The sequence below is a fragment of the Adiantum capillus-veneris genome, chromosome 2, assembly GCF_014529385.1.
Source record: "Adiantum capillus-veneris isolate H3 chromosome 2, ASM1452938v2, whole genome shotgun sequence".
NCBI classification, from domain to species: domain Eukaryota; kingdom Viridiplantae; phylum Streptophyta; class Polypodiopsida; order Polypodiales; family Pteridaceae; genus Adiantum; species Adiantum capillus-veneris.
The window spans coordinates 156,767,833-156,795,400 of record NC_140932.1 but is presented as its reverse complement, the minus strand read 5'-3'; the positions used below and the strand labels follow the sequence as shown (position 1 = coordinate 156,795,400).

At 42.2% G+C, this 27,568-nt stretch overlaps 1 protein-coding gene across 6 annotated transcripts in view; it reads left to right on the top strand.

Annotated features, from left to right (window-relative positions):
* The first annotated feature begins 16,698 nt into the window (after positions 1-16,698).
* Positions 16,699-27,568, top strand: part of LOC147463921 (uncharacterized) — a 57,738-nt gene continuing 46,868 nt past the window's right edge. For 3 of the 6 annotated variants that reach the window (XM_086491957.1, XM_086491961.1, XM_086491954.1), the window contains exon 1: positions 16,701-17,139. In XM_086491957.1, the coding sequence (XP_086348083.1) occupies positions 16,807-17,139 (333 nt within the window). In that variant the 5' untranslated portion in view covers positions 16,701-16,806. Of the gene's footprint in view, positions 17,140-27,568 lie in introns of all 6 variants that reach the window. The other 3 variants (XM_086491949.1, XM_086491950.1, XM_086491951.1) reach the window with 3 other exon arrangements.

Sequence of the window (27,568 nt, the reverse complement as noted above, 5' to 3'; positions counted from 1 at the left end):
TTCCTCAAAAGATAGAGCCAAAGCATAACAATCTGATGCATAAGATATATGGTGAGAACCTCAAAGAGTACGACTAGACAAAGGAGCATCCAATTTACTGTCACGCAAAGTATGCACCAGTCATTTAGGCATACCTCTAGCTTGCTCATTCTTAGCCCTTTCCTCATCAAGTACATCATGTACTTCTGCATCAGTAATAGGCTGATCTGTAACATATTTAGAAACACCCCATAGGCTGTACATTTGCCTCATTGGAATTTACATTTGAACTTCCACCACCAAAAAGAGGCAACAAAGTGTCAGAAATTTCCTATGAGCTGACATTATTGTCTCTACTACGTGACAGCAAGGGCTGAACAGAGTCTTCCACAAACAGAACATCTCATGAGACCAAGATACACTTTTTTTGTGGATGATACAACCTGTAACCTTTGCTTTCACCACTATAACCTACAAAAATACATTTGACAGCCTTATCAATCCAATTTTTTGCGTTGTGTTTGTGGCACCAAAGCATATCCCAAACAACCAAAAACATGCATGTGCTCAATAGAAGGCATCCTATCATGCCATGCTTCATATGGAGTAATAGACTGCAAAGCTTTTGTAGGACACATGTTAAGTACATAAGTGGCATACATGATGGCCTCAAGCCAAAACTAACGCAGCAAAGCTTGACTTTTGACCGTACATCGTGCCATTTCTGTAAGTGACCTGTTTTTCTTCTCAGCAGCATCATTTTGATGAGGCATATAAGAAGTTGTACATTCGTGTTTTATTCCACAACTAGCCATAAATGCATTAAATTCATGAGAGATTTACCCCCCCCCCCTCGATCGGAACGGAGGGTGCCCATAGTACATTTCGAGACATTTTCAGCCATAGCCAAAAATTGTTTGAAGCAATAAATACTTCGAACTTCGCTTTTAAGCGGAAATATCCATGCATAACTGGAGTAATCATCAATGAAAATCACAAAGTAAAGGTAATTCCCCAAGGACGGAGTTTGCATGGGCCCACAAACATCACTATGCACAAGCTGCAACCTGCATGTGGCCCTAACTGAACCATCCTTTGGAAACTTTGAACACTGCATCTTACCCAAAATACAGTCTTCACAAACATGGTTGGCAGGTGCTTCAAGAGACGGCAAAGAAGCAACCATATCAAATTTTTGCAAACACAACAAACTACCAAAATTCATATGTCCAAAACGTGCATGCCAAAGTTTTGCATCTGAAATAGCCTTAGAATCCAGAATTGCATTTGCAAAATTCTGCCCACACTTGTCATACAAAGTGAGCTTATACAGCCCACAACATAAAATGCCAAATGCAACAATTTCATCACCAAAACTAAGATCATGTATTGTACATGTCTCATCCACAAACTTGACTACAAGTCCAAGTCTAGCAAGTGCAGATATATAGACAAAGGATTCTTCTTGATCCAAGGTACATAAAGTGCATCAACAAGTGTGAAAGAACTGTCATTTGCAACAGTAAGCACAATATTTTCAACTCCCTGAACCGGATAAGAGGCATTGTTGGCACAAGTGACTGAATTCCCATGAGGGACAAACTCAAGAGAGGTGAACAAATCACGTTGTGAGGTAATGTGCTTTGTAGCACCACTGTCAAAATACCACACATATGAATCTGAAGCAACTAACATGCATGCATCGTGAAAAGCAGGATTATAGATACACTCTGCACCAAAAGCCCATTCTGCATCAACATCAATATCACAGTCTCCTTTCACACAAGACTCAACAATAGCTGCATTTGTAGTGGAACCAACATTTGTAGTGGAACCACCCTCTTTCTTCTTGGCCTCTTTGGCCTTCAACTTAGGACACTGCTTCATCAAGTGATCATTAGCTTTACAATAATGACAACGCATCTTCTTTTTGCCCTTATCACCAGAATTTCTAGACGAATTGCTGCCAGCAAAAGCATTAGGAGCAAGTGATTTTCTACTCGCAGAAGAACCATAAGAAGTGGCTGCATTGTTGTTACCACCTTTTCTTTGAGCAACAATAAAGGCCTATTCAATTATACGTTGTCTAGTCCTGTTTTTTTTGGAAAGTGACTCTTGCAACAGCAATGTGCATAATGCATCATCAAACTTGAAAACTTCAAGATCTCCTTGGGTCATAAGTCTCCAAGTACCAGCAAAAGTATGGTAAGAATTTGGCAAGGCATCAAGAACAGTCTGCACAAGAAAATTGTCTAAAATGACTTCTCCTGCAAAAATAAGTTGCTCTTTGATATCCTTGACACCAGCAAGGAAAGTTTCAATGTCATCTTCCTCGTGCATAATCTTCGACTCCAGCTCTTCATGTAGCAATGCAGTTTTAGCCTCATTGCGACTTGCATAAAGATCGGCCTGAATATCCCAAGCCTATTTTGCAGATTTTGTTGAACGAATGTGAGGAGTAATGGTGCACTTCACAAACAACACAATCAATGCATGAGCATGTGCATCCTTTACATCCCAACGAGCTTGCTTATCCGTAGGCAAAACAACTCTAACATCAGCAATCCTTGCAGCAAGACCTGCAACATCGCCTGTATCCTCAGAACTAGGACATACATCAATGCCCTCCACAATGTTCCAAACTACCTTTGACACAAGAACATGTTGCATCATATAAGCCCACATAGGGTAATTGTCCCCGTCCAATTTGTCCTCAGCAGCAAACATCTTGAACACATCTGTGTTGTTGTCAACCATGGTAAATGTTGCACCTAATATGAAAATTGTCTGAAAAGAGGAGAAGGAAAGCGGGAACAACACGTGCTCTATAGCACAAACTGTAGAAGATTGTAAGGACCTGTTATGCAGAAAACGATACTGACACAATTTTTGCATAAAATGACGAAATAGCCTGCATAGTACTGCCTGTAATGGAAAAAGGGGCCAAAAGGAGCCCGAATCTCAAATTTGAGCAGACAAACCTCTTCGAGCTTATCCAAAAATTTTGTAGACCTGCAAACGCCCGCCAAAGCTCACAGAAAATTGGAGAAAGTGAGCAGGCGTGTGCTGGTGTTGCTGGTGAGTAAGCTCGGGAGGACGCAACCTGCTCTAATTCCTATGGTTAGAATTAGGGTTGCAGGAAAACACTCACAGCTTGGAGAAGATGAAGGAAGATCAAGGCACACAATAGAGAGTGTATTACTTAGTGTGCAATCGAAAGATCGATAGCCCTACAATAATGGGCGTATATACAATGCACGGGGGGGAAAAACCTCCTAGTGAGGAAAAAATGCCCATGCAGTCCTAAGTGTGTTCACACACATCACTACCACATGTATATGGTAACAATTAATACAGAGTAGATTTACAAATTTAAGTGTAAGTTAGTTGGTGAGATTGGTCGCTACAAGGCGAGACTTGTTGCAAAAGGTTATGCACAACAAAAAGGCATTGACTATGAAGATACTTTTTCTCCCACTTATTGTATGACTACTATTTGTTTTCTATGTAGATTGGCAACTTATTTTGGATGGAACCTACATCAATCAAAAATTGTTACGGCTTTCTTAAATAGTGATGTATTTGAGGAAGTACATGTAATTGAGGAAGTACATGTAATGAAGCCTCATGGTTTTGTCAAGTAAGGACAAGAAAGCCATAAATTTAAAGATTAATTATCAAATTTTGAAGTCCTCGATGGGAGCTACAATTTTGTTTGTACACCTTGTTGGTCGGAGCATTCTACACGTAGATATCACCCATTGAAGTTGGGAAAGCACAGGAATAGTAGGGAAAGTTTGACTTTTTCCAAATTTTGAGCGCTTGGTAGTATGCATGCTTGGAGACCTCAAAAAGCGGGGTGATGTTTTGAGCTTGGAGCTTGATATACAGGTAAATATCACCCATTGAAGTTGGCAAAGGATGGGAATAGTAGGGAAAGTTTGATTTTTTTCAATTTTTGAGCGCTTGGTAGTACATGTGCTTGGAGACCTCAAAAAGTGGGGTGATGGCTTTGAACTTGGAGCTTGATATACAAGTAGACATCACCCATTGAAGTTGGCAAAGGATGGGAATAGTAGGGAAAGTTTTTTTTTTCACTTTTTGAGCGCGTGGTAGTACGGGTGCTTGGAGACCTCAAAAAGAGGGGTGATGGCTTGAACTTGGACCTTGATATACAGGTGGTTGGCCACTTTTTACTAGGGAAAAATTTGTAGGTCCTCAAAGAGGAGCTTAAGGAAAAATTGTGGAGTTTAAAGAGAAGTTTCTTCGGTTGGAGAAGGGAGTCCCTTGTGGATGCCAATTGGCAGCGTAAAGTCCTATATCCATTTTTTAAGGGTGGACTCTCAATGTATATATACTATACGTGGTTCTCTCACAAGGGGGGGGGGGGGGGGGGAGAGAGAGAGAGAGAGAGAGAGAGAGAGAGAGAGAGAGAGAGAGAGAGAGAGAGAAAACTTTTAAATACATTAAAAACAGCCTTGATACCATTGGCGTTGAAACTACCATTTCTTTTGAAGAATGGTATAAACTTGCATTTGACTTTCAAAGAACATGCTTTGGCAATAAGCAACACACTATCCACTGTAACAATCTTCTTGAAACAAAATATAAAGGATATTCATACAAACAATTTTTATGCCATGATTACAACACTATGGGATGCAAACATTGATATTCAATTCGTCTTGAACGCACATGGTGCAGCAAGTTATTGCACATCATACATGAAAAAAATGGAAAACACACTGATTGGCACAATAAAATCTCAAATTGATATTTGTGTGGCCAATAATGCAACAACAATTGAGCGACTGCGCGAGGTAGGCAACATTATTCTTAACCCACGACAAATTAGTGCACAACAAGCATCTTACATAGTGCATAGTGCAACTCCTGACTTTGTATACATAAAGACTAACCCTTATGATCGATGTGCATTAGTCCCCAAAAGAATATCATCTATGCAAAAACTTGACTCATCCGACACAAACATATTCTTCCAAAATATTATTGATAAATATACTGAAAGACCACAAAATCTCCATCATCTATGTTTGGCTGAATATGCATCAACAATTAATCAAGAGGAAACAACATACAAAAAAATTGCGTATAGGTAAGATCGTATGATTCGTGAAATATGCCATTCTTAAAAATCCAGAAGACCACTATAGAGAACAATACTTACTATATTTCCCTTGGATCAATGATGAGAACCAGTATTTGAAAGAATCCTCTACATGGAGGGATGTATATGATCAGCATCTGCAAGTCATATATTAAAATGAAATCAAGTTCAACAAAAACCCAAGCCCAATAGAAAAATTCACAAAGCATTGCATTCCCTCCCCAAGCACAGTTACCATCTACATGTGATAGTGATGTGTGTGAACACACTAGGACCGCCGGGGCATTTTTTCCCTCTTTAGGAGGTTTTTTCCCCGGTGCATTGTATATACGCCCATCACTCTAGGGCTATCTATATTTCCATTGCACACTAAGTAATACACTCTCTATTGTGTGCCTTGAGCTTTCTTCGTCTTCTCCAAGATGTGTGTGTTTCTCTGCAACCCTAATTCCAACAATTGGTATCAGAGCAGGTTGCGTCCTCCCGGGCTTATTCGCCAGTTGCTCCAGTACACGCCTGCTCACTTTCTCCGATTTCAGTGAGCTTTGGCGAGCGTTCGCAGGTCGACAAATACTTTGGGAATTCTCGTAGAGCTCAGTCTGCTGAGATTTTCGATTTGGGCTCATTTTGGCCTCCGTTTCCACTACAGGCGGTACTGCACAGGCTATTTTGTCATTTTGTGCAGAATTTCTGTCAGTGCCGTTTTCTGCATAACACGTGCCTTATAGTCTTCTACGGTTTGTGCTATATAGCACGTGTTGTTCCCGCTCCGTTTCTCCTATTTTCGGGCAATTTTCACATCAGGTGCAACATTTACCATGGCTGACAACAACAACACATATTATGTGTTCAAGATGTTTGTTGTTGAGGACACGTTGGATGGGGACAATTACCCTATGTGGGCTTATATGATGCAACATTTTCTTGTGTCAAAGGGCATCTGGAACATTGTGCAGGGCATTGATGTACGTCCTGGTTCTGAGGATGTAGGCGATGTTGAGGATGTTGCAGGTCTTGCTGCAAGGATTGTTGCTGTTAGAGTTGTTTTGCCTATGGCAGAATAAGCTCATTGGGATGTAAAGGATGCCCAGGCTCATGCATTGATTGTGTTGTCTGTGAAGCGCACCATTGTTCCTCACATCCGTTCAGCAAAATTTGCAAAACAGGCTTGGGATATTCTAGCAGGTCTTTATGCAAGCCACAATGAGGCTAAAATTGCTTTGCTGCGTAAAGAGCTGGAGTCGAAGATTATGCATGAGGAAGATGATATGGACACTTTCCTTGCTAGTGTCAAGGATATCAATGAGCAACTTATTTCTGCAGGTGAAGTCATTTCAGACGGTTCTCTTGTGCAGACTGTTCTTGATGCCTTACCAGATTCCTACCAGACTTTTGCTAGTACTTGGAGACTTATGACCCAAGGAAATCCAGAAGTTGTCAAGTTTGATGCAGTATGCACATTGTTGTTGCAAGAGTCACTTTTCAGAAAAAACAGTACTAGGCAGCGTGCAGTTGAACAGGCTTTTATTGCTTCTCAAAGAAAGGGTGGTAACAGCAATGCAGCCACTTCTTATGGTTCTGCTGCGAGTGGCAAAAATTCTGTTCCTAATGCTTCTACTGGCAGCACTTCGTCTGGAAATTCTGGTGATAAGGGCAAAAAGAAGATGCATTGTCATTATTGTAAAGCTAATGATCACTCGATCAAGTCGTGTCCTAAGTTGAAGGCCAAAGAGGCTAAGAAGAAAGAGGGTGGCTCCACTGCAAATGCTGGTACCACTACAAATGCAGCCATTGTTGAGTCTTCTGTGAAAGGAGACTGTGATGCTGATGTTAATGCAGAATGGGCTTTTAGCACAAAGTGCACTTACAATCCTGCTTTCCATGATGCATGCTTGTCAGTTGCTGCAGATTCACATGTGTGGTATTTTGACACTAGTGCTACAAAGCACATTACCTCACATCGTGAATTGTTTACCTCTCTCGAGTCTAACCCTCATGGGAATTCTGTCACTTGTGCCAACAATGCCTCTTATTCAGTTCAGGGAGTTGGAAAGATTGTGCTTACTGCTGCTATTGGCAGTTCTTTCACACTCGTTGATGCACTTTATGTACCTGGGATCAAGAAGAATCTCTTGTCTGTATCCGCACTTGCTAGACTTGGACTTGTAGTCAAATTTGTGGATGACAGATGTACAGTTCATGATCTCAGTTTTGGTGATGAAATTGTTGCATCAGGCCTTTTGTGCCGTGGGCTGTATAAGCTCACTTTGTATGACAAGTGTGGAAATTTTTTTGCAAATGTTGTTGCAGATTCAAGGGCTATTTCATATGCAAAACTTTGGCATGCACGTTTTGGTCATCTGAATTTTGCCAGTTTGCTGCGTTTGCACAAATCTGATATGGTTGCTTCTTTGCCACCTCTTGAAGCACCTGTCAAACATGTTTGTGAAGGCTGTATTTTGGGTAAGATGCAGCGTTCTAAGTTTCCAAAGGATGGTTCAGTTCAGGCCACATGAAGGTTGCAGCTTGTGCATAGTGATGTTTGTGGGCCCATGCAAACTCCGTCCTTGGGCAATTACCTGTACTTCGTGACTTTCATTGATGATTACTCCACGCATGCATGGGTATTTCCGCTTAAAGCGAAGTCCGAAGTTTTTATGTGCTTCAAACAATTTCTGGCTATGGTTGAAAATGTCTCGAAATGTACTATGGGCACCCTCCGTTCCGATCGAGGGGGGGAGTATATGTCTCATGAATTTAATGCATTTATGGCTAGTCGTGGGATAAAACACCAATGTACAGTGCCTTGTACACCTCAGCAAAATGGTGTTGCTGAGAGGAAAAACAGGTCACTGACAGAAATGGCACGATGTATGGTCAAAAGTCAAGTAAAAAGGCATAGATTATGAAGAGACTTTTGCTCCCACTTGTCGTATGACTACTGTGCGTTTTCTATGTGCATTGGCAGCTCATTTTGGTTGGGATGTACATCAATCAGACATTGTTACTGCTTTCTTGAATGGTGACATATTTGAGGAAGTTTATGTAACGCAGCCTCGCGATTTTGTCATAAAAGGACAAGAGGACAAAGTGTGCAGATGTAAGAAGGCTTTGTATGGGTTGAAGCAATCTCCTCGTGCTTGGTATGAGAAAGCTGACACTCATTTGGTTAAACGAGGCTTTCGTAACAATCCAACAGAAAGCACATTGTATGTAAAGCGTGAGGCTAATGTATTTCTCATAATGGTTCTTTATGTCGATGATTTGCTGATCACTGGACCAAATGAGAGACATTTGCTGAATTTAAGGCTGATTTGAATGCTACTTTCAAGATGAAAGATTTGGGACCATTGCATCATTACTTGGGTATACAGTTTAAGCAGTGTGATGGTGGTATTGCCTTGTGCCAAAAAAGTTACATAGAGACATTGCTATGTAAGTTTGGACTTGAGGATTGCAAACCTATTGCCATTCCCATGGAAACAGGTTTGAAGTTGAATCTACATGATGCTGGCGATCCTGCTGATGTCACTCTTTACCAAACTGCTGTTGGGCTGCCTCATTTATGTATGCAACACGAGGCCAGATATTTAGTTTGCAGTCTCACAGGTCAGTAGATTTATGCATAGCCTAGGGTCTAAGCATTGGCAAGCTATCAAGAGGATTTTCCGCTACCTTAGTGGCACTTTACATCTTGGCTTGTTTTATCCCAAGGGGGGATCATTGCTGCCAGACTTACATGCTTTTTCGGACTCGGATTGGGTTGGTTGTTTTGACACGCGAGTGTCCACAAGTGGTTTTTGTTTCATGCTTGGCAGTTCATGTATATCATGGTTGAGCAAGAAGCAACCTACTGTAGCCACTTCGAGTTGTGAGGCTGAGTACAGGGCAATCTTCACAGCTACGGTTGAGTGTGTATGGCTCAGACGCCTTATGGTGGCTTATTTGGGTGTTGGACAGGACACTGCCAACACTATCTACACTGACATTAAGAGCGCATTGGCAGTTACGAGGAACCTAGTTTTTCATGCTCGCACAAAGCACATTGAGGTGCATTACTACTATGTCAGGGAGAGGCTCTCAGCAGGAGAGATCAGCTTGGCTTATGTGCCAACACAGGACAACCTTGCAGATATTTTCACAAAGGCATTGTCTCGTGAGAAGCTTGAAGCTTTTTGCAAAGCTTTGGGCTTACTCCCCTTTGTGGACTGATCATGTCCTTAGGGCATGGCACTTCCCTTTACTCATGTGCCAGCTCTCATTCACCGCATCACTCTAGGGGGGATTTGTTACCATATACATGTGGTAGTGATGTGTGTGAACTCACTAGGACCGCCGGGGCATTTGTTCCCTCTTTAGGAGGTTTTTTCCCCCGTGCATTGTATATACGCCCATCACTCTAGGGCTATCTATCTTTCAATTGCACACTAAGTAATACACTCTCTATTGTGTGCCTTGAGCTTTCTTCGTCTTCTTCAAGCTGTGTGTGTTTCTCTGCAAGCCTAATTCCAACAAGCACAACTAGTACAACAGACAATGATTCATATGACTCACATCACACAGATATTCTTAATGACTTCAACATAAATCTGCGCTCTAAAAACACTTTGCACTTGCAACATCTTAAGAACCTCACTATGAAAAATGGCGACTTCTATGCACGCATTGAAAAATGAAACCACCACCAACAACATATTTGATGACATTATGTTGAAAAAACATATTCAACCCAACAAATCTATACACCTCTTCCTTACAAGAGGTGCAAGAACAGAAAAACATTCACATTGCTAATGTTAGTAGAAGAATTGCAAAGATTCTACAACCATAAAAGTCCACCCAATCGAGAATCTCCAACAGCATTGCTAGTGGCATACACAAGAAAGGTAGCTTTAAGTATTGGTGGCACCACAATCCACTCTGCGCTTCACTTACCTCTAGTTACTTCTACACAAACAAGTTTGAGTGTTGAAAAGTTGGATGGACTTTGTCTTCTATATAAAGACTTAGAAATTGTAGTTTTTGATGAGGTGTCTTTGACTGGTTCAAGCGTGTTATCCATGCTCGATTCACATCTTCATGCAATGAAATGCGTCCACGATAAACCATTTGGTGGATTGGGTGTCATTCCATGTGGTGATTTGTGACAGTCAAGCCTCGTCAAGGATAGTTGGATCTTTGCAAAAAAACATACACTTTTAGAAACAGATTCTCCTTCATATTGGCACACTCATCCACAATGCTACGAACTTACTCTGCCAATGCGACAAAATGATCCAATATTTATAGACATCCTTAATAGACTTTGAGTTACCCAACATAGCTTGAGGATTTGGAATACCTTAACCACAATTACTATAGGCCTATTCCAAAACAGTAATCAAGTTTCTCATCTATTTTACTCTAACAAAGAAAAGGACCTCATAATCTTAGTGCTTTCAATCAGATGGAGGGAACACCCCACACTTTCAACGCTATTGATAAAAGAAACGACTCATGTAGCAAAACAATTGACATTCCCATAGATCCCAAATTAACTAGAGGATTGCATTCCACACTAAGCCTAAAATTAGGCATTGTTGTTGAGCTATACTTATGAAACTTGGACATTCTTGATGGATTAGTTATGGAACAAAAGGGGAGTACAAAAATTTCACAAAAACAATGAAAAAAACAATACTCTGGGTTCATTTCTCTAAGTCTATCATTGGAAAGACAAAAGCTATTAAAATCAAACACTATATTCACCAACCATTAACAAAGAATGGAGTCCAGTAGAACGTGTAGTTCATGAATTCCAAGTTGGGAAAAACTACTTAAATATCATTTCGAGATCATAGTTCCCATTACAACCGACTAGTGCTCGAACAATTCATCGTTCCTCGCAGGGTCTTACATTGCAAACACTGGCCTTCAATCCTGAACACATAAGAACACATGGCCTTAACTATATTAGAAGATTTGCATCGCCTACAAGTAGAGGCTAAATGAAAAACACAATTTTTAGAGATTGAATGATGATCTATCCATTAGAAGATTACTCAAACACATAGATCATCATTCAATCTCTAAACGTTGTGTTTTTCAATAAACATATAAGAAAGATTACAACAAATTCCATGCTAAAGGCATCACATGTACTCTATTTTCAAGAGACAAGGCTAACCAAAAACACCACATGCAATACCAGGCGTTCTTCAAACACCAATTTAATGAAATAATGTGTGTCTCATTTCTCCACAAAAAAACACTCATCGACTTTGATTATAGGAATATCTCTCGTCTAGGAATCGAGATATTGCATGCAACCATCGAGTTCACAAACAACAAAATCATAAAAATAGTCTCTCTTTACAATTTGCCTTCAACGCCACTAACAAATTTAATGGATGCATTAACATCGTTGCTTGAACAACACACTATGGAAATTTCAATCATTATCTTGGGTGACTTTGACATTGACACTAAAATTCCTTATACTTTCTACAACCACCTTTCCTTTTTGCTAAACAAATATAGCATCAGCAATAACAAATGTTGCAACTATCCATGTATCTTCTTTAGACCACGTTTGGGCTAGCTCAACAATCTCCAACAACAAATGAGGGACCAAATTCATGTATCGGTCTAATCACTCCACAACATACATTATGCTACTTTGTGACCACCCTTAACATTGCCACTCCCCATTCCCTTGTCCTGTTGAACGCCACCGTGAATTTTCACCTTGTTTTTAAATGCCAATAACTAATTACATCTCAGGAAAATTCCAGCATCATATACTCCTCAAACTTCAAAAATTCCCAAAATACCCTTATATCAATTTTGGATGGATTGCTTCAAATTTTGCATACTTTAGTCTTTTTGGCAATTGAGATCTATGTTTAAGTGTTTTACATATATAAAGTTTGACAGTGAGCTTCCAAATAGAGACATTTGTCTACTTATAAGAAGCCATTTAAGCTTGAGAACCCACAATACCATCCAAAGTGGTAGTTATATCATCTTAGGTTGAGGGAGAATTAATCTTCCCATGAAGAGTTGCAAAAAGAAAAGTGGTTGGACATGTTTGCGAGCATAACAAGGGGTATTTTTGGAGTTTTGAAAAAAAAAAAAACATTAAGGACTTTTTTGACAAAATATGAGGGGGTATGTGTGGTTGATTTTGAAAAAAAGGCAAATTGTGTGGTATGTGAGAAGATACCCTCCCTCCCTCTCTCTCTCTCTCTCTCTCTCTCTCTCTTTGCCCCTCGTTGGTCGCCGCCGTAAACAATCTATACTCATGTTTTCTCACTCAGGTACACACGAACTCATGCATGGACATTGCAGCATGTGAAGAGGCATGTAGGCACATGAGGTGTCGAGCCATTGCCTATTGCGAAAGATTGATCCCCGTCTCTTTGTCTCTGGCACATGAGCAGGCAACACTCTCTATGTCGATGATGGAATAGCTATGCGAGAGCCCAAGCTCTCTCTCTCTCTCTCTCTCTCTCTCTCTCTCTCTCTCTCTCTCTCTCTCTCTCTCTCTCTCTCTCTCTCTCTCCCCCCGCAAGGGAGAGTTTTTCCAGTCCTGCGATGAGCATGCGGGAGGTGAGGGAAGGGAAGGAGGTGCCTGACAAGCACGGCGGGGCAGGACTAGGGCCAAGATCGCGGGCCATGAGCAAATGGGGGATGCACGTGCAAAGTGGGTTTGTGTGTACATCAGTACACACTTTTTTTTTGTAATGTCAGATTGAATCTCTCTCTCTCTCTCTCTCTCTCTCTCTCACACACACACACACACACACACACACTGTGATTACTTAATAAATTCCTAACTTTTTTTTCCTTTCTTTTTCAGAAAAAGCTTCAAAGTGTTTTGAGTCTCCACTATGGGACTTGGCCCTTCATAACTACTAAAGGCTTGGTAAGACGGTGATATTTTTTGGTTAAATGGGGCACACACACTCATACTGTATCACCTAACTTGGGGGTATTCCCGAGCTTACTTGGCTCTTGGGACTATAGTAAAACCCACCACCTATGGGCACTACCATGGGATGTAGCCCTTCTCAGTACATGAGTGAATAAACCTCGGGTGAAACCTGACCGTGAATGCTCTTGGTTGCCTCTTCATTGCACCTTGTAGGCGGCCTCATCATCTCTGCTGGAGATCTCTCAGCGCTTGGGTAACTGCACGATATGCAGTTATGGCAACCTCCCTCCCTCCTCTATTTAAAAGGTGATGGCGCATCTCTGCCCCTCACTTAGCTTTGTTGTACTATGTTTGTTTGCATAAAGTTAGTTGACTGCGTATCTGAATCTCCACTGGATCGAACCATGGAGCTCTCAACTCAAGTAACACAGGTTGACAACTGCTTTTTTTGGTTTGTTTCACCTGTTGTATGGCTATATGTTTATGCTGCGAAGGCTTGTTACTCTCAGAGGATGATTTTTTAAACAAATTTAGTAGGAAGCTATGGGTTGTTTCTTCCTGCAATGTTTTAATCCCAAACATGGGGGTGCTCTGCATCACGTGATTACTGATGGTTCACAACCTACTGTCAATGCTAAAAACTGGTTTGTGTTAAAAAATCCACCTAATGGGTCGGTGGTTTGATCACTGGGTTGGCTAGGGTTGTTGTTTTTCTGCCCTAGTAACCGATACAAACAGGGATATATATATATTTCTTCTTGCCTACTAATCTCGGTTGCAGGATGGCAGGCTGTCTGGTGCCTTGTTGCATGACTATTAATCTATGCCGAGGTAAAACTCGTGATATTTTATTGATGGAGAGATTGGAAAAGTGGGGTGTTGCTTCACCCTACGCACACCAATAATGCATATTTTTTGACCAGGAAGCATGTTGTCACTGTTTCGGAACATGGCTTTATATTAATGGCAATACTTTACGTTCTGTCTGCTGTTGGCTCACTAGCGGTTACTTGGCCTGTTTACTTGGTTATTTGCTGTTAACTGCCGACTAATGCTTAGGAAGGATTGTTTGGAAAAAAAAGATGGTTTACCATTTACATCACCATGGTATTGGTTGTCACCATGACTACTTCTGTGATGGTTCCCTAAAGTTTGGTTGTTACAATGCCTTTCGACTGCCTCATAAGCACTATGATCTTGTAAATTTTGGTGTAAATAGGGCCTAAACCTGCTACTTATGGGTGTTTGATGGTAACACCACTTCTCTTGGTTATTAGTTAAATGGCTGAAACCATCACGAGGAAATTTCTACAATGATCTTCTGTGTATATTCTCATATAAGATTGCATATTGTGTAGCATTTAGAATTTTTTGGATTCTGCAAGGGCTTCCTGACCACCTGGGTTGGCCGAAAGGATGATTAAGGTAGGTTAACTTACAAAATATGGTAAGTTCTGGTAACACGATGGGCCCAAAAACTTTGCCCAACCTTAAAACAAACATTAAACTAGCCTATGGCTGGATTGTGACTACTAAAGGAGATTTTTTATTTAAAACCTACTGCACTAACTAGTGCTTTCACTAAAAGATGAATTGTGACTAAATATGGGGGGATTCTGACACTTGGATTAGAAGGGGTAAAATGATGTAAAATTCTTTTGTAAATGGAAAATTTTGCGTTCCTTCTTAAGAAATTAAAACATTTACTATGGACTAAGCTTGTACAAAGTTGAAAAAAAGCTTTTAAGATCGACATGGATAACAACTGGTATAGTCCATTGATACCTGTAAAACACATCCAAAGCTAGCATATCTGCTATCTTGTTTGGATGGATGCAAGTAAGGACTCTATCTTGTCTTGGAAGGTTTTCTTTGGCTTTGGTTAGCTGTCCTATACTGGATTACACATTCACTTACTACTTGGGAAGTTCTTCTGTGACTTTGTATACTGGAATGAGGCTTCATTCTTACAAACATTGTACAAAATTAATTCTAAGACTGAGTTACTTTTGTACTTTTCATTTCATTTCTTGTAAAGCCAGCTGTCATTTGAATATTAAAAGTTCAATTATGTCATATTATTTATGGTAAAACAGCTACACACACACACACACACACACACACACACACACACACATCAACAGCTCCTCCTTCCGATCGCCTCTCACGAGTGTGTGTTTTGCAGCCCGACATCCTGACGATCACATGGGGGGGGGGGGGGGGGGGGGGGGGGGAGAGAGAGAGAGAGAGAGAGAGAGAGAGAGAGAGAGAGAGAGAGAGAGAGAGAGAGTCCCGACCACTCTGAAAATGGTGTTGCAGGAGGCAACCCTCAACACTATCTAACACGGGGTCATTAAGACCCCAGGGCGGTGAGATCAATGATCCCGGACGGGCTGCGAGGATCCTGAGGAGAACGGACGGAGGAGAAAAAAGTTAGTGCGTTGACCCGCGACTCCCCCTCGTCGGAGACTCGAACCCAAGACCTCCTCGTTGGTAGGCCGACGCCCTAACCACGCACCCACGGGGGGTTGCTTGTGGGCAAGGCGAAGCCGTGAACACGGACATGGCAAAAGTAAATACTTACCAAAAAAATAAACATGGACAAAAAAAGTAAACAAAGACAAATTGGATGGCGTCCATGCTTCGCGGGAAATGTGCTTCACTTTAGTGCCCTACATCCAATGTTAGAAAAAAACCGAGGTCTTGTGTATTTTAACTGATTGAAATAGTAAAATCTCGGTTAGATTTTGAGCTCACCTTGAAGAAAAACGAGAAATTTACATAAGTTTTAGTGTCATTACTGGCAAGCTTCAAATTTTGACCTAGAAACCGAGAGAATTTCAAGTTTAACCTTATTTTCTAGCCTTAGCTATATCCCACCTCTTATACTTCGTTCAATACTCCGTGGATGATACAAATCTTTGGGTCAAGCGACGATGATCACATCAGACTATTCCTGTGTGAAAAAAGTTCACAGTCCAGACGCAACGACGCAATTATCAAGGGCACGCTCTACTGCTGTGCTAATAGCCCATTATGCAGGTCCCCCCCCCCCCCCCCCCCCCCCCCCTTGCGTAATCGGTATGGGAGGGGGGGCTGCATGCAATGAAGCGGGGGAAATCCAACCCCCTATTTGATTCGCACAATTCCTGTTCCATGATGTAATGAGCACAAGGTGGAGTGCGTTCCGACAGGCTGGCTCACTAGCTGACGTGGCGTGCACTTTCTGGTGCGTTCCGACAGGCTGGCTCACTAGCTGACGTGGCGTGCACTTTCTGGTTGGTCACTTGCAGAGAAAGTTCACAGCCTACCTCTTCTAGCCAGCCGGCGCAAAACTGGCCGGGCCATCCTCGTCGATATGTGACACGGGTGAGACTCAAGGGATCGACGACGGAGAATGGATCCACCATTGATCCCATCTGCGCCATGCAAAAAGGTTTCCCTCGGGTATCCCCCCCCCTGCACGTGCCGCGCCTTGAACCCACCACCTCTCCCATTGGACTCACGCAGCCTAACCAATCCACCTATCGCGACACGCTGCAAGCAATGCGAGTCTGGCGGATAATATTCTTGCCCCCCCCCTCTGCGTTGATCCTACGGCCCAAAGCACCCCGCCCTGCCGCAAATGCGCCTACGCCGTCGATCCCGTGAGTGACACCCCGTGTCACTTATAAACGAGGCCGGGCCATTGCTCTTCTGGTCATGATCTGGTTCCCCCGCCAAGTATGGTGCCTCCGACCAGCAGGTAGATTATCAGCTCGCCGATCAGGCGACCTTCCTCTCCATGTGCTCTCTCTCTCTCTCTCTCTCTCAGATGGAGGCTGCAACTGTGAGTTCAGCCTGCCATTGTCATGCTAGCATCTATACTAGACGAGCTTCAGTACCAGCGACACGATTTCACGGCCTTAGAAGGGATGTTGCTTCTCATTATGCCAGTGCCCAAGCTCAAGCCCCCGGACCCTTGCAGAAAACTTACGGTGGAAGCCCTCATTGCCATGCGTCCTCGTCGCTTTCTTCATCCACACCCAACTCCTCCTCATCGTCGACATCATCTTGCCTCACCATCGATCGCGATGTTTTACCAGGAGAGGTTATAGAATCTCTGGGCACGATCCTGGTATGCTCTGGGCACACCCCTCCTTATGTTTTGTTTGAAATATTAGCACTATCCTCATGTTTTCAGCGATGAACATTGATAGATTTTTGCATCGCAGTTACCATTAAAAGTAATCAAAAAATATATTTTTCTCATCCCTACCAGGGTGCCTCAGCAAGGTTGGTATAACACACACACACACACACACACACACACACACACACACACACCTTTTTTTTGTAACACACACACATGGATGGGTATCAGTGATTGAATTCATCAAGTGCCTCAGCAAGATTGGTATCACACACACACATACTTTTTTTTGGTATAACACACACATGGATGGGTATCGGTGATTGAATTCATCAAGTGCCTCAGCAAGATTGGTATCACACACACACTTTTTTTTGGTATAACACACACATGGATGGGTATCGGTGATTGAATTCATCAAGTGCCTCAGCAAGATTGGTATCACACACACACATACTTTTTTTTGGTAACACCCACACATGGATGGGTATCAGTGACTGAATTCATCTAAATTACAAACACGGTAGCTATCAGTAAATAATTGAAACATGTTACATATGAAGTACGTATATGTCATGGACCCGGCTAGGATAGACAGACACCATACGTGACTGGCCATATCAAAAGAATGTTCACAAAGTTCGCAGCTTTTTGGGTCTATGCTCTTACTGCAGGCGGTTCATAAGGAAATTTGCTGAGATTGCTTCTTCATTGCTTTTCCGGACCGGACTCTGAAAGGGATTCTATTTGCTTGGGACCTTGAAAAATTGCATTCAACCCTTTTTTTTATTTTACCAGATTTGCAGAAATAGTTTGAAGTTTATTGTGATGCTTGTAGTAGCAGTCTGGGAGCAGTCTTAATGTAGGAGACCATGTCATTGTGTATGAGAGCAGAATGACTTTGAAGTTTATTGTGATGCTTGTTGTAGCAGTCTTAATGTAGGAGGGCCATGTCATTGCGTATGAGAGCCAAATGTTCTCTAGACTAGAGAGGGTTGCACAGATTTATGAGAAAGAGCTGTTAGCATTGATACATGCTTTGACTCGATGGAGACACTTTTTTCCTTCGAGCAGACTCTATAATGTTTACTGATCATCAAAGTTTGAAATATGTATTGTCCCAGAAGCAACTTTCGGATAAGCAAATGAAATGGGTGAACACTTTGTGGCAGTACCATTTTCAAATTGTTCATGCGACAGAAGAGAAATATGGTGGCTGATGCGTTGTTTTGAAAGCTACAGTTATCGGCCATCTCATTGATATGTCATCAAAATTTTGAAGATATGATTGATCAGTACGCTATAGATTCAAATTTTGCAGACATCTTTAATTGGTTAAGAGTGGGGAGACAATTCCAAGTTATGTTGTAAAGGAAGGTTATTTGCTGCGAAAGACCATGTTGTGTCACACAGGAATTGAGAAACAAGGCGTTGACAAAGTGCCATGATCCACCTTTTGCTCGGCATAGAGGTATTGAGAGTACCTTGAAAGGGGTCGAAAAGTATTTCTACTTCCCTAAGCTTAGAAAGAATGTGGATGAGTTTGTATGCACTTGTTTGGTGTGGCAAAAGGTCAAGTTTGACATACATAAAGCACTAGGACTACTATAGCCTTCACCTATTCCACATCGACCTTGGGAAAGTATAGCATTGGATTTTGTCTTCGATCTTCCTAAGACTTAAAGTGGGCATGATGGCAGTTAGACAATTGTCAACGACATGTTTAGCAAGTAGGCTCACTTCCTTTCAATAAAGAAGACAAAGCAAGCCGATCACTTGTTTCCCACAAATTTTTTCGTTACATGGCACGATTAAATCTATAGTGTCAGATAGGAATCCTTGATTTATGAGCTTGTTTTGGAGAGCAATGTAGGAGAATATAGCCACTTGGCTTAAATTTTCGTCCTCGTTTCATCCACAGGCCGATGGACAATTGGAGATAGCAAACTCGGTGGTTTTGGACTTGTTGAAGTCATATATCTCTAATCATAAGACTAAGTAAAAGAACCACGTTCGTCTGATAGAGTTGGCTTACAACAACACGGTTCATTCATCTACAGGAAAGGCGCCTTTTGAGATTGTCTAGGGTGTCAAAAAGGTTCCATCAATTGTGAGCATCAAGGACAAGATTTTTGCAAATGCTTTCAGATACATGCTCCTCGCTCTTAATATCTTTTTCTGTACACAAATAACAAGAGCTTCCAAAAATACTAATTTTACACATGCTGAAATTCTATGCAAAAACCCTAATTTGCTGCTAACTCTAATTTGCTGCTGAAAGTTCTAATTTTCCAGAGTTGTCAGAATCAAAATCCATTTGCGTAGAGCTCCTCAAGAGGATATGCAATAAATTCTATCGCATATCCAAATTCTAACCCATTGAAAAGATTTTTAGACACCTCTCCAACACTAAAAAACATCAAAAACTATGTTTTCATAGCTTTTTAAAGCAAAAAACGAACTCCTGTATCCTCTCTTAATCGTTCTCTTGTGGTTTCTTTCTCATCCAACTCCATAGGTTCCATTTGTAGGTACCGGTTTCTCTCTTGAAAAAAGAATCTCTATGTTCTTCGTCTTATGTTATTAGAATCGTGCTTTGATTTGTAGAGGGCAAGGAAGCAAGTTGTGGTCTGATACCACTGTAATCACTTCCGGCGACGGACCGGACAGAAACACAGAAATAACTGCAGTCTACACACTTGGCAACACTTTAAGTACTTCAAAACAACTGTAAAAGACAAAAAGAGAGAATCCACACGAGACACGAAGTTGCGGAGTTCCACCCCTAGATGGCATTGGCCCCAAAGACTAGTATCCCTTTCGGTATTTCTTTATTATTAATTCACAAAGGTACAAGTAAAGGGGCCCTTTTTTACTTCTCCACGCAGTAGAATGCCCAAAGAGAGACCCCTAGTTATTTATGGTTCAGGCCCCTCGGCTGGCTCTTGTAAGTTGTTGGGGATTAGGATTCATTATTAATTTGGGCCACTCGGCAGGACTTCATCATAAGTTGCGATTTCTTCTGTTCCTTCTTCTTTACTAGCTTTAAAATCCCTCGATCGGGATCTATTTTATTGGTCGGAACTTGATGGTGCCACGTTATTGACTTGTCACAATATCTCATGGCCCATATTGTCACTTGACACATCCAGCCCTATGTGTCCGTGGACAAGCTACATCGATCAGGGTTCAATCAGTCCAGTCAGTCTAGATTAGAAGGTATCTGGCACTGTTGTGATTCTATTCGTAGACCGTGCATGCCCAATCACTTAGTGTAGATGCATATCCTCTGGTTGCACACAACATGATCATCAGTATTCCCATCAGAATCTATCAGATTCCATTAGGGGAATTTTCCAGTGCATTTAGCCTATTTTACCTATTTTTGACATTTTTCACTTATTATTTTTAAGTGACTTTCGTTGGAAAGTAGGTAGGGCAATTTTGCTAAGTTTGTATATAAGCAAACTACAGCTAGCACTATTTGGCAGAAGAGGCAACAGGAGCCAAGCTCAACAGACAACTTCTCAGCAAGACCAAGCCTTGGTGGTTCCCTCCAAGCAAAGATCCCCCATCACTGGCGTTTCCAACAAGAACCATCGCCATAGACTTTCCCTCAATTAGCGTTTTTGGCATCAGATCCTCCCGCAAGCGGATCACAACACCTAGCGTTTTGGAAGTTCAACAGCCCTAGCGTTTTTGGACAAGCTTTCCCTAGCGTTTTTGGATCCCAGCATATGCAGCAATGCAACGATTTTCAGCATCAGAAGACCATCAAGTTCAGCCCTAGAAAGGTAGCAGATTTAGCCCTAAAGAAGTAGCAGATTCAGCTCGGAAAGACCATCAGTTTTCAGCCTAAAGAAACCTCAGTTTTCAGCCCTAAACCTGCAGATTTTCAGCGACAAAGACCCACAGAAACAGCCCCCCAAATCAGCGTTTTTTGGATTGTAGCAGATTTCAGCCCATAGCGTTTTTGGACAACAGATAAAAGATTGCAGATTTCAGCCCTAGTGTCGGTCTCGTCGTCACCGTCTTCATCGCCGATATAGCCTAGACTTGCATCAGTCACATGCATTCAGTTTGTGCAATCATAAGTAGACCACTCTCGCCGACGAGAGTGGGGCCTTCGGAGGAGGGTTTTACGTCTCTAGTGTTGTATCTCTCTTCTCTCTCTATCTCTCAGTCTCATACACTTGCACGAAAAGTGTCCATTCACTTTGTTTGTGATCATAGCATTCTCTCATTAAGAACGGAAGGCTCTACCTTCCATAAGAACAAAAGGAACCTTGAGCACAGTTCGGAGCACTCATCTTGAGCAAAGCGCAAACATTCATTCCGCTGCACCTAACATTGATATCAGAGCTTTGGCACTGTTTTATATCACTCAAGGAAAGAGCCACAAGAATCATAAGAAATTTTTTGCTTGTTGCGATCGCACGAACCCAAGTTCGCTGGGGCGTGTCGATTCCTAATTGTGTTTTTGAAGAGTGACAGGAATCCAAGGAAAGAAGGGCTTGTCCAGCCTCCCCTTGTCTCTTTTCACTCATTGAGAGTGGACCGTGCACTTAGCGGCCGACCAATCGACGTGATGTGGGAAAAAGCAACCTTGGTGTGAGCGCAAGGCCGCCAAGGGGTGTGCCCACGGAAAGGAGTAGAACTCGGGTGAAGAGAAGATCCTTCTCAAACGCGGTTTGCAAGCGAAAGAAAACCTCAAGAACCTCAAGACCCTCAAGAACCTCAAGAACCTCAAGACCCTCAAGAACCCAAGAACCCAAAACCCTAGTGCATGGTCATCACCTGAAGTGGAATGGATACTTTATATACAGGTGGTGAGCATGAGAGAGGCGACAAAGAGTTCTCCCCACCAAGAGATTTTTCCGACCCTCCCCCTTCGCCATCTACGCCACGAGTTGTACCAACTTCTATGGAGGAGATGGTCAAGTCGATGTTGGACATGATGGCACAACAAGAAACGAATCGAGTTGCTTTGGCACAACTAGCAAGAGAAGCAGAACAATAGGAAGCTAAGGACCGCGAGCGCGACGAAAGAAACGAAAGAATTGCCGCACAACAAGAAGCAAATCACCTTGCTTTAGAACGCGAGCGCGATGAACGAAACGAAAGAAAACAGAAAGAAAGACCGAGCGTGAAGTTCAAAGAGTGGCCTTGGAGATCGAGCGTGAGGCTCAAAGAGAACTACGCACTCAAGAGTTGATTCGACAAGTACTTGCCTCGAAATCCGAACCAGCGAAAGATCGTGGGAGTTCCTCCAGTGGCGCAAGCCACGATGCGGATTCCAACCATCCAATCACAAAGAAGTTGACTTTCAGTAAGTATGACGGGTGGGAGAAGAAGAGACTGAGAGAGTGTCCTCATAAATCCGTTCAATCTTGTCCTGCATATTAGCAATGAGAGATGGAGATTGAACAATGTCCTCTCCATGAATGACAATGGGAGAATCACTTTTGGCATTGAGAGTGAAAGTGTTAGCCTCCCAATCAATGAGAGGGTTACAATCACGAAACCACCGAATGCCCAAAATCATATCACATACTGAGAGAGGAGAGACAACAAATCTTCTAGTGAAGGCAGCTTGTTGAATTGCAAACAACACACCAAGACACTCCTGCGTAATGAGAGCGTCAATATCGAGAACAAAGCCAGAGACCTCGAGAGGAGATCTTGACTAACTTCTAGGCGGGCTCTCTCAACAAGACAGGGACTGATCACATCATGCATACTACCTGAGTCAAACAATATGACAAAACGTTGCCCCGACACCTGACCATAACATTTAATGAGAGAATCATCAATGGGAGGGTCAAGAGAAACTTGGGGCACACTCGTGTTATCATTGATTGCATTGACAAAGAAAGTGGGTTCTGTGGATTCTTTAGATACATTCGATTCAAGCTTAAGACATGTTCTTTTTATGTCACCCTTAATGTGACAATGAAAACAACGACCTTCCTTAGAATAAGTGCTTTGTTCTTCCGACGTGATGTATCCTCCTAAAATTCCTTGTGCTACCTTTTCATATGGAGTAAGCTTAGGTTTAGCAATTGTGTTAGCCTTACCCTTAGATTCATTGGAAGAATTCTTTTCTGAGAGATTGTTGGAAGATTGTTTAGAAGAGTTACCAGTCTTACCATTCTTACCGTTCTGAGAGTTCTAAGAAGTCTACGAGGTACTTGTGGAAGTCTTATTCTCCTTAGGCTTTCCTTGTTGTGCTTCATCTCTTGTGCGAGAGCAATCGCTACCGCCTTGTTGAGATCGATTGGATCGAGCACCTCGACATCGTACTTGATATACTCGTCCAATCCATAAAGGAATGCCTCTTTGTGTTCATCATCCGACTTGCGTAATTGGATACCTAGCTGCAAAACACGATTAGAAAAGGACATAACCGGCATACCATTTTGCTTGAGAGCGCGTCAATCTTCCTTCAATCGTGCGAGGTACTGAGGTGGCATAAACCGCGCCTTGAGCTTGTCTTGGAAATCAGCCCAATTGAAAGAAAGGAGCGTGAATTCGTCGGCTTCCTCTAGGTGCGCGGCTAACTGTGCCTCTTGCCATGCGTGGTACCAATTAATGGCATCAATGGCAAGGTACATGGCTGCCGTCAAAACTTTGCTATTTCCTGTCTTCTTAGTTGTCACAAAATAAGCATTAAATTGATGCAACCAAGAATGAATAACCGTAGCATCCATCTTACCATCATACTTACTGAAAGTCAACTTCTCTGTGACTGGATGGTTGGAATCCGCATCGTGGCTTGCGCCATTGGAGGAACTCCCACGATCTTTGGCTGGTTCGGATATACATGGCTGCCGTCAAAACTTTGCTATTTCCTATCTTCTTAGTTGTCGCAAAATAATTGCAAGTCACATCGATGCTTGTCCGCTACCTTCTTATGTCGTGCTCGAGGCTTCTCCAAAGCCTCCCTTACCTTGGCAAAAGCTGTGTCTAGATCCTGTGTGTAGTGACGATAGCTTAGGAATGAATGAATAATTTTTCGATTGACGATAAGAATCATGAATTTTATTTTGTTTTATTGAACTTGAATGAATATATGATGATGATGAATGATGAATGATGGAATGAGATTCTAGTGCATCAAGATTTCTATCTGGATGAGATGATTGGATATTGTTGTGAGCATCAAAAGTTACGGAAGGATGAGGTGGTTGCAGAGGGATCTAGGTGCATGAAGAGTTTTGGACGGGATGAGATGGCTAGATTGAATGATCAAAACACAGGGGTCAGTGTGAACTAAGTGTGTGATTTGTGGACTGTATGTTTTGTGACTCTACCGTCTTGTGGAGTCTAGTACATGGTACATAAAGTTAGTGTATTGAAGAACGTTTTTGCCCTTTAGTTGTTTTGCAAGTGTAATCGAGAACGATTACTTTCTTAAAGAGAGGGGTATGTGACAAGTTAGTGACGTGGCACCACATATTTTGGACCAATGGAATAGATCCCAACCAAGGAGCTTGAAGCCTAATAAAGAAGAAGGAACAAAAGAAATCCCAACTTATTGAGTCTTGTCGAGTGGTCCTAATTATCAATGGGTTAGAATTAATAATCCTAACTCCCAACAACTTACAAGAGCTGGCCAAGGGGCCTAAACCATAACTAAAGAAAATTCTTTTAGACTTGAGTGCTTTTTATGTAAAGCTTTTGAGTTTGGGCCAAGGGCCTTTGATAATGTAACTAGGGGTCTCTCTCTGGGCATTCTACCACGCCGAGAATTAGAGAAGAGCCCGTTGATTGTACATTTGTGTATTAATAATAAAGAAACATTGAAAGGGACGTCAGCCTTTGGGACCAATGCAATCTAGGGATGGAACTCTGCCACTCCGTGTCTCGCATGGAATCTCTTGTTTTGTTTGGGCCCCTCGGCCAAGGTTCTATAAGTTAGTTGGGTTAGGATTTTTAATCCTAACCCCTCTTGATCTTTTAGGCCTCTCGGCCATCTTTAATAAGTTGGTAAATCTTCTTTATCTTCTAGGGTTTAGGCCCCTTGGCCGGGATCTATTCCATTGGTTGGAACTTGATGATACTGTGTCATATGTGACAAGTTAGTAACGTGGCACCATCAAGTTCCGACCAATGGAATAGACCTTGACCGAGGGGCCTAAACCCTAGAAGATGAAGAAGACACAAAAGACTTTACCAACTTATTAAAGATGGCCGAGAGGCCTAAAAGATCAAGAAGGTTTGGAATTTTAGAACCTTGGTCAAGGACCCAACAAATATAGAGGACTGATACAACCAAATGCTCCCGAGACCGCAACGTGTGTTGCTTGGATGCTCCAAGTACAAATAAACGCTTCCCAGACCACCGGTATGTGTTGTTCAAAGGTTTCTAACTTAAGGTTCTACAACTAACATGAACAATCCTCTCAGGAAAGCTTCAACCAAAGATATTCATACATCATTGAAACCAGCATCAAAACTAGAATCAAGGAGTCTCAAAAATCGGCACTTATACAAGCTCCAAAGAGATCGTTTCTATTTCAAACAATTTTACAGATAGTATTGTCAAACAAGGTTCAAGAAGTATCTGAATACAAATCAATCTTAAAATCATTTGGGGTTGGTTTTTGTCAGTCGAACTTTAAGGAAGACTGGCTTGTCGGTTTGCTGCAAAGTGATGGTACGGTTCCGAATCTAGATGGTCACATTGTTCTTGTCGTGCCAAGGCATTGAGAGTGTAAGGTGCAACGGAATGGTATGCATAAGACTGATGCAAGTGTAGACTATGTCGGCGATGACGACACTAGTCTAAGGGCTGAAATCTGCAAGTGAGTATCTGCTGTCCAAAAACGCTATGGGCTGAAATCTGCGACTAGTCCAAAAACGCTGATTTTGGGGGCTGTTTCTGTGGGTCTTTGACGCTGAAAATCTGCAGGTTTAGGGCTGAAAAATTGAGGTTCTTAAGGGCTGAAAACTGAGGTTCTTATCGGGCTGAATCTGCTACTCTTTAGGGGCTGATCTTGACGGTACTTCACTCCTGAAAATGGCGATGTTTGAAATCTGCAAAGACTGAGGTCTTAAAAATCGCTAGGCTGAGGTTTTGCAAAAACGCTATCTGATGGGGGTGCTACTGGCAATGATGCTGATGCAAGAACGCTATGCAATGGGGTCTTCCGTCGCGGTGATCTGTTGATGAGAAAACGCTAGGGCTGATTCTTCTTGCTTGGTGGGGGATACCGCCAAGGGATCTTGTTGAGAAGCTGCCTGTTGAGCTTGGCTCCTGTTGCCTCTTCTGCCATTTAGTGCTAGTATAGGTTTGCTTATATACAAACTTACTCAATTTTCCCTACCTACTTTCCAACAAAAGTCAATTAAAAATAATAAGTGAAAAATGTCAAAAATAGGGAAAATAGGCTAAATGCACTGGAAAATTCCCTTGAAGGATTCTGATGGGAATGCTTATGATTATGCTGTATGCAACCAGAGGATATGCATCTACACTAAGTGACTGGGCATGCACGGTCTACGAATAGACTCACAAAAGTGCCAGATCACTTCTAAATCTAGACTGACTGGACTGACTGAACCCTGATTATGCTCTAGCTTGTCCACGGATACATAGGGTTGGATGTGTCACGTGAGATCCCCTCCTTTTCAAAGTGAGGTACTGGTACCAAACTGTATGGCGTCGAGGGAGATCGCCAATAGCATCCGCAATCCTGGAAGGGACTCTTCGCCGGCCCACTCTGATGTGTGGGTCGTGCGGTACTTGAACTTCATAAAGGTCTGCAACGCTTGCTTCTTTGGGCCGCGCCGAAAGCGACACAAAGTCTTCTGAGTCTCCTTCCTTGCTTCAACTTCGTCTATGGACGTATGTCCACCTTCAAGAATCTCCGAGGCTGAAAATTCCTGAAACCACTTCCAACACAAAAACATGAACATACCCATTCCATGTAAAGTGACGGGAAAAAATCTATTCCTTTGAAAAAACTGTGCATGCAATGCAGATGAACATAGAGACGGAGTGCCAAACCGTTCATCAAACACATGCAAACAAAATGATCGAATCTTTTCTTTCTGATCTAAATCAATCAACTGTGGGCCAACACAATGGAAATGCCTATGCTTGATGCTCAGTCCTTCTTGTGCTCTTTCTACGACTGTGTCGTGCCAAGGAAGAGACATGGAATGTGACTTCCTTGAATGCATACTTTTCAGCTTTTCATGAATAATCCGCATACATCCGTACTCATTCATGAGTGAAACGTGCTCAACGTACAATATGTCATGCCTAGGGAAAGGGATCACATAAAGACGCTGGCTAAAATACAGGAAACGATCACGAATGAAACACTCGAACAATGGGTGCGTATCAATCATGCGAACACATAATACTTCCTCTAAGGGTTCTTTGGACCTAGGCTCGAGAGCCAAG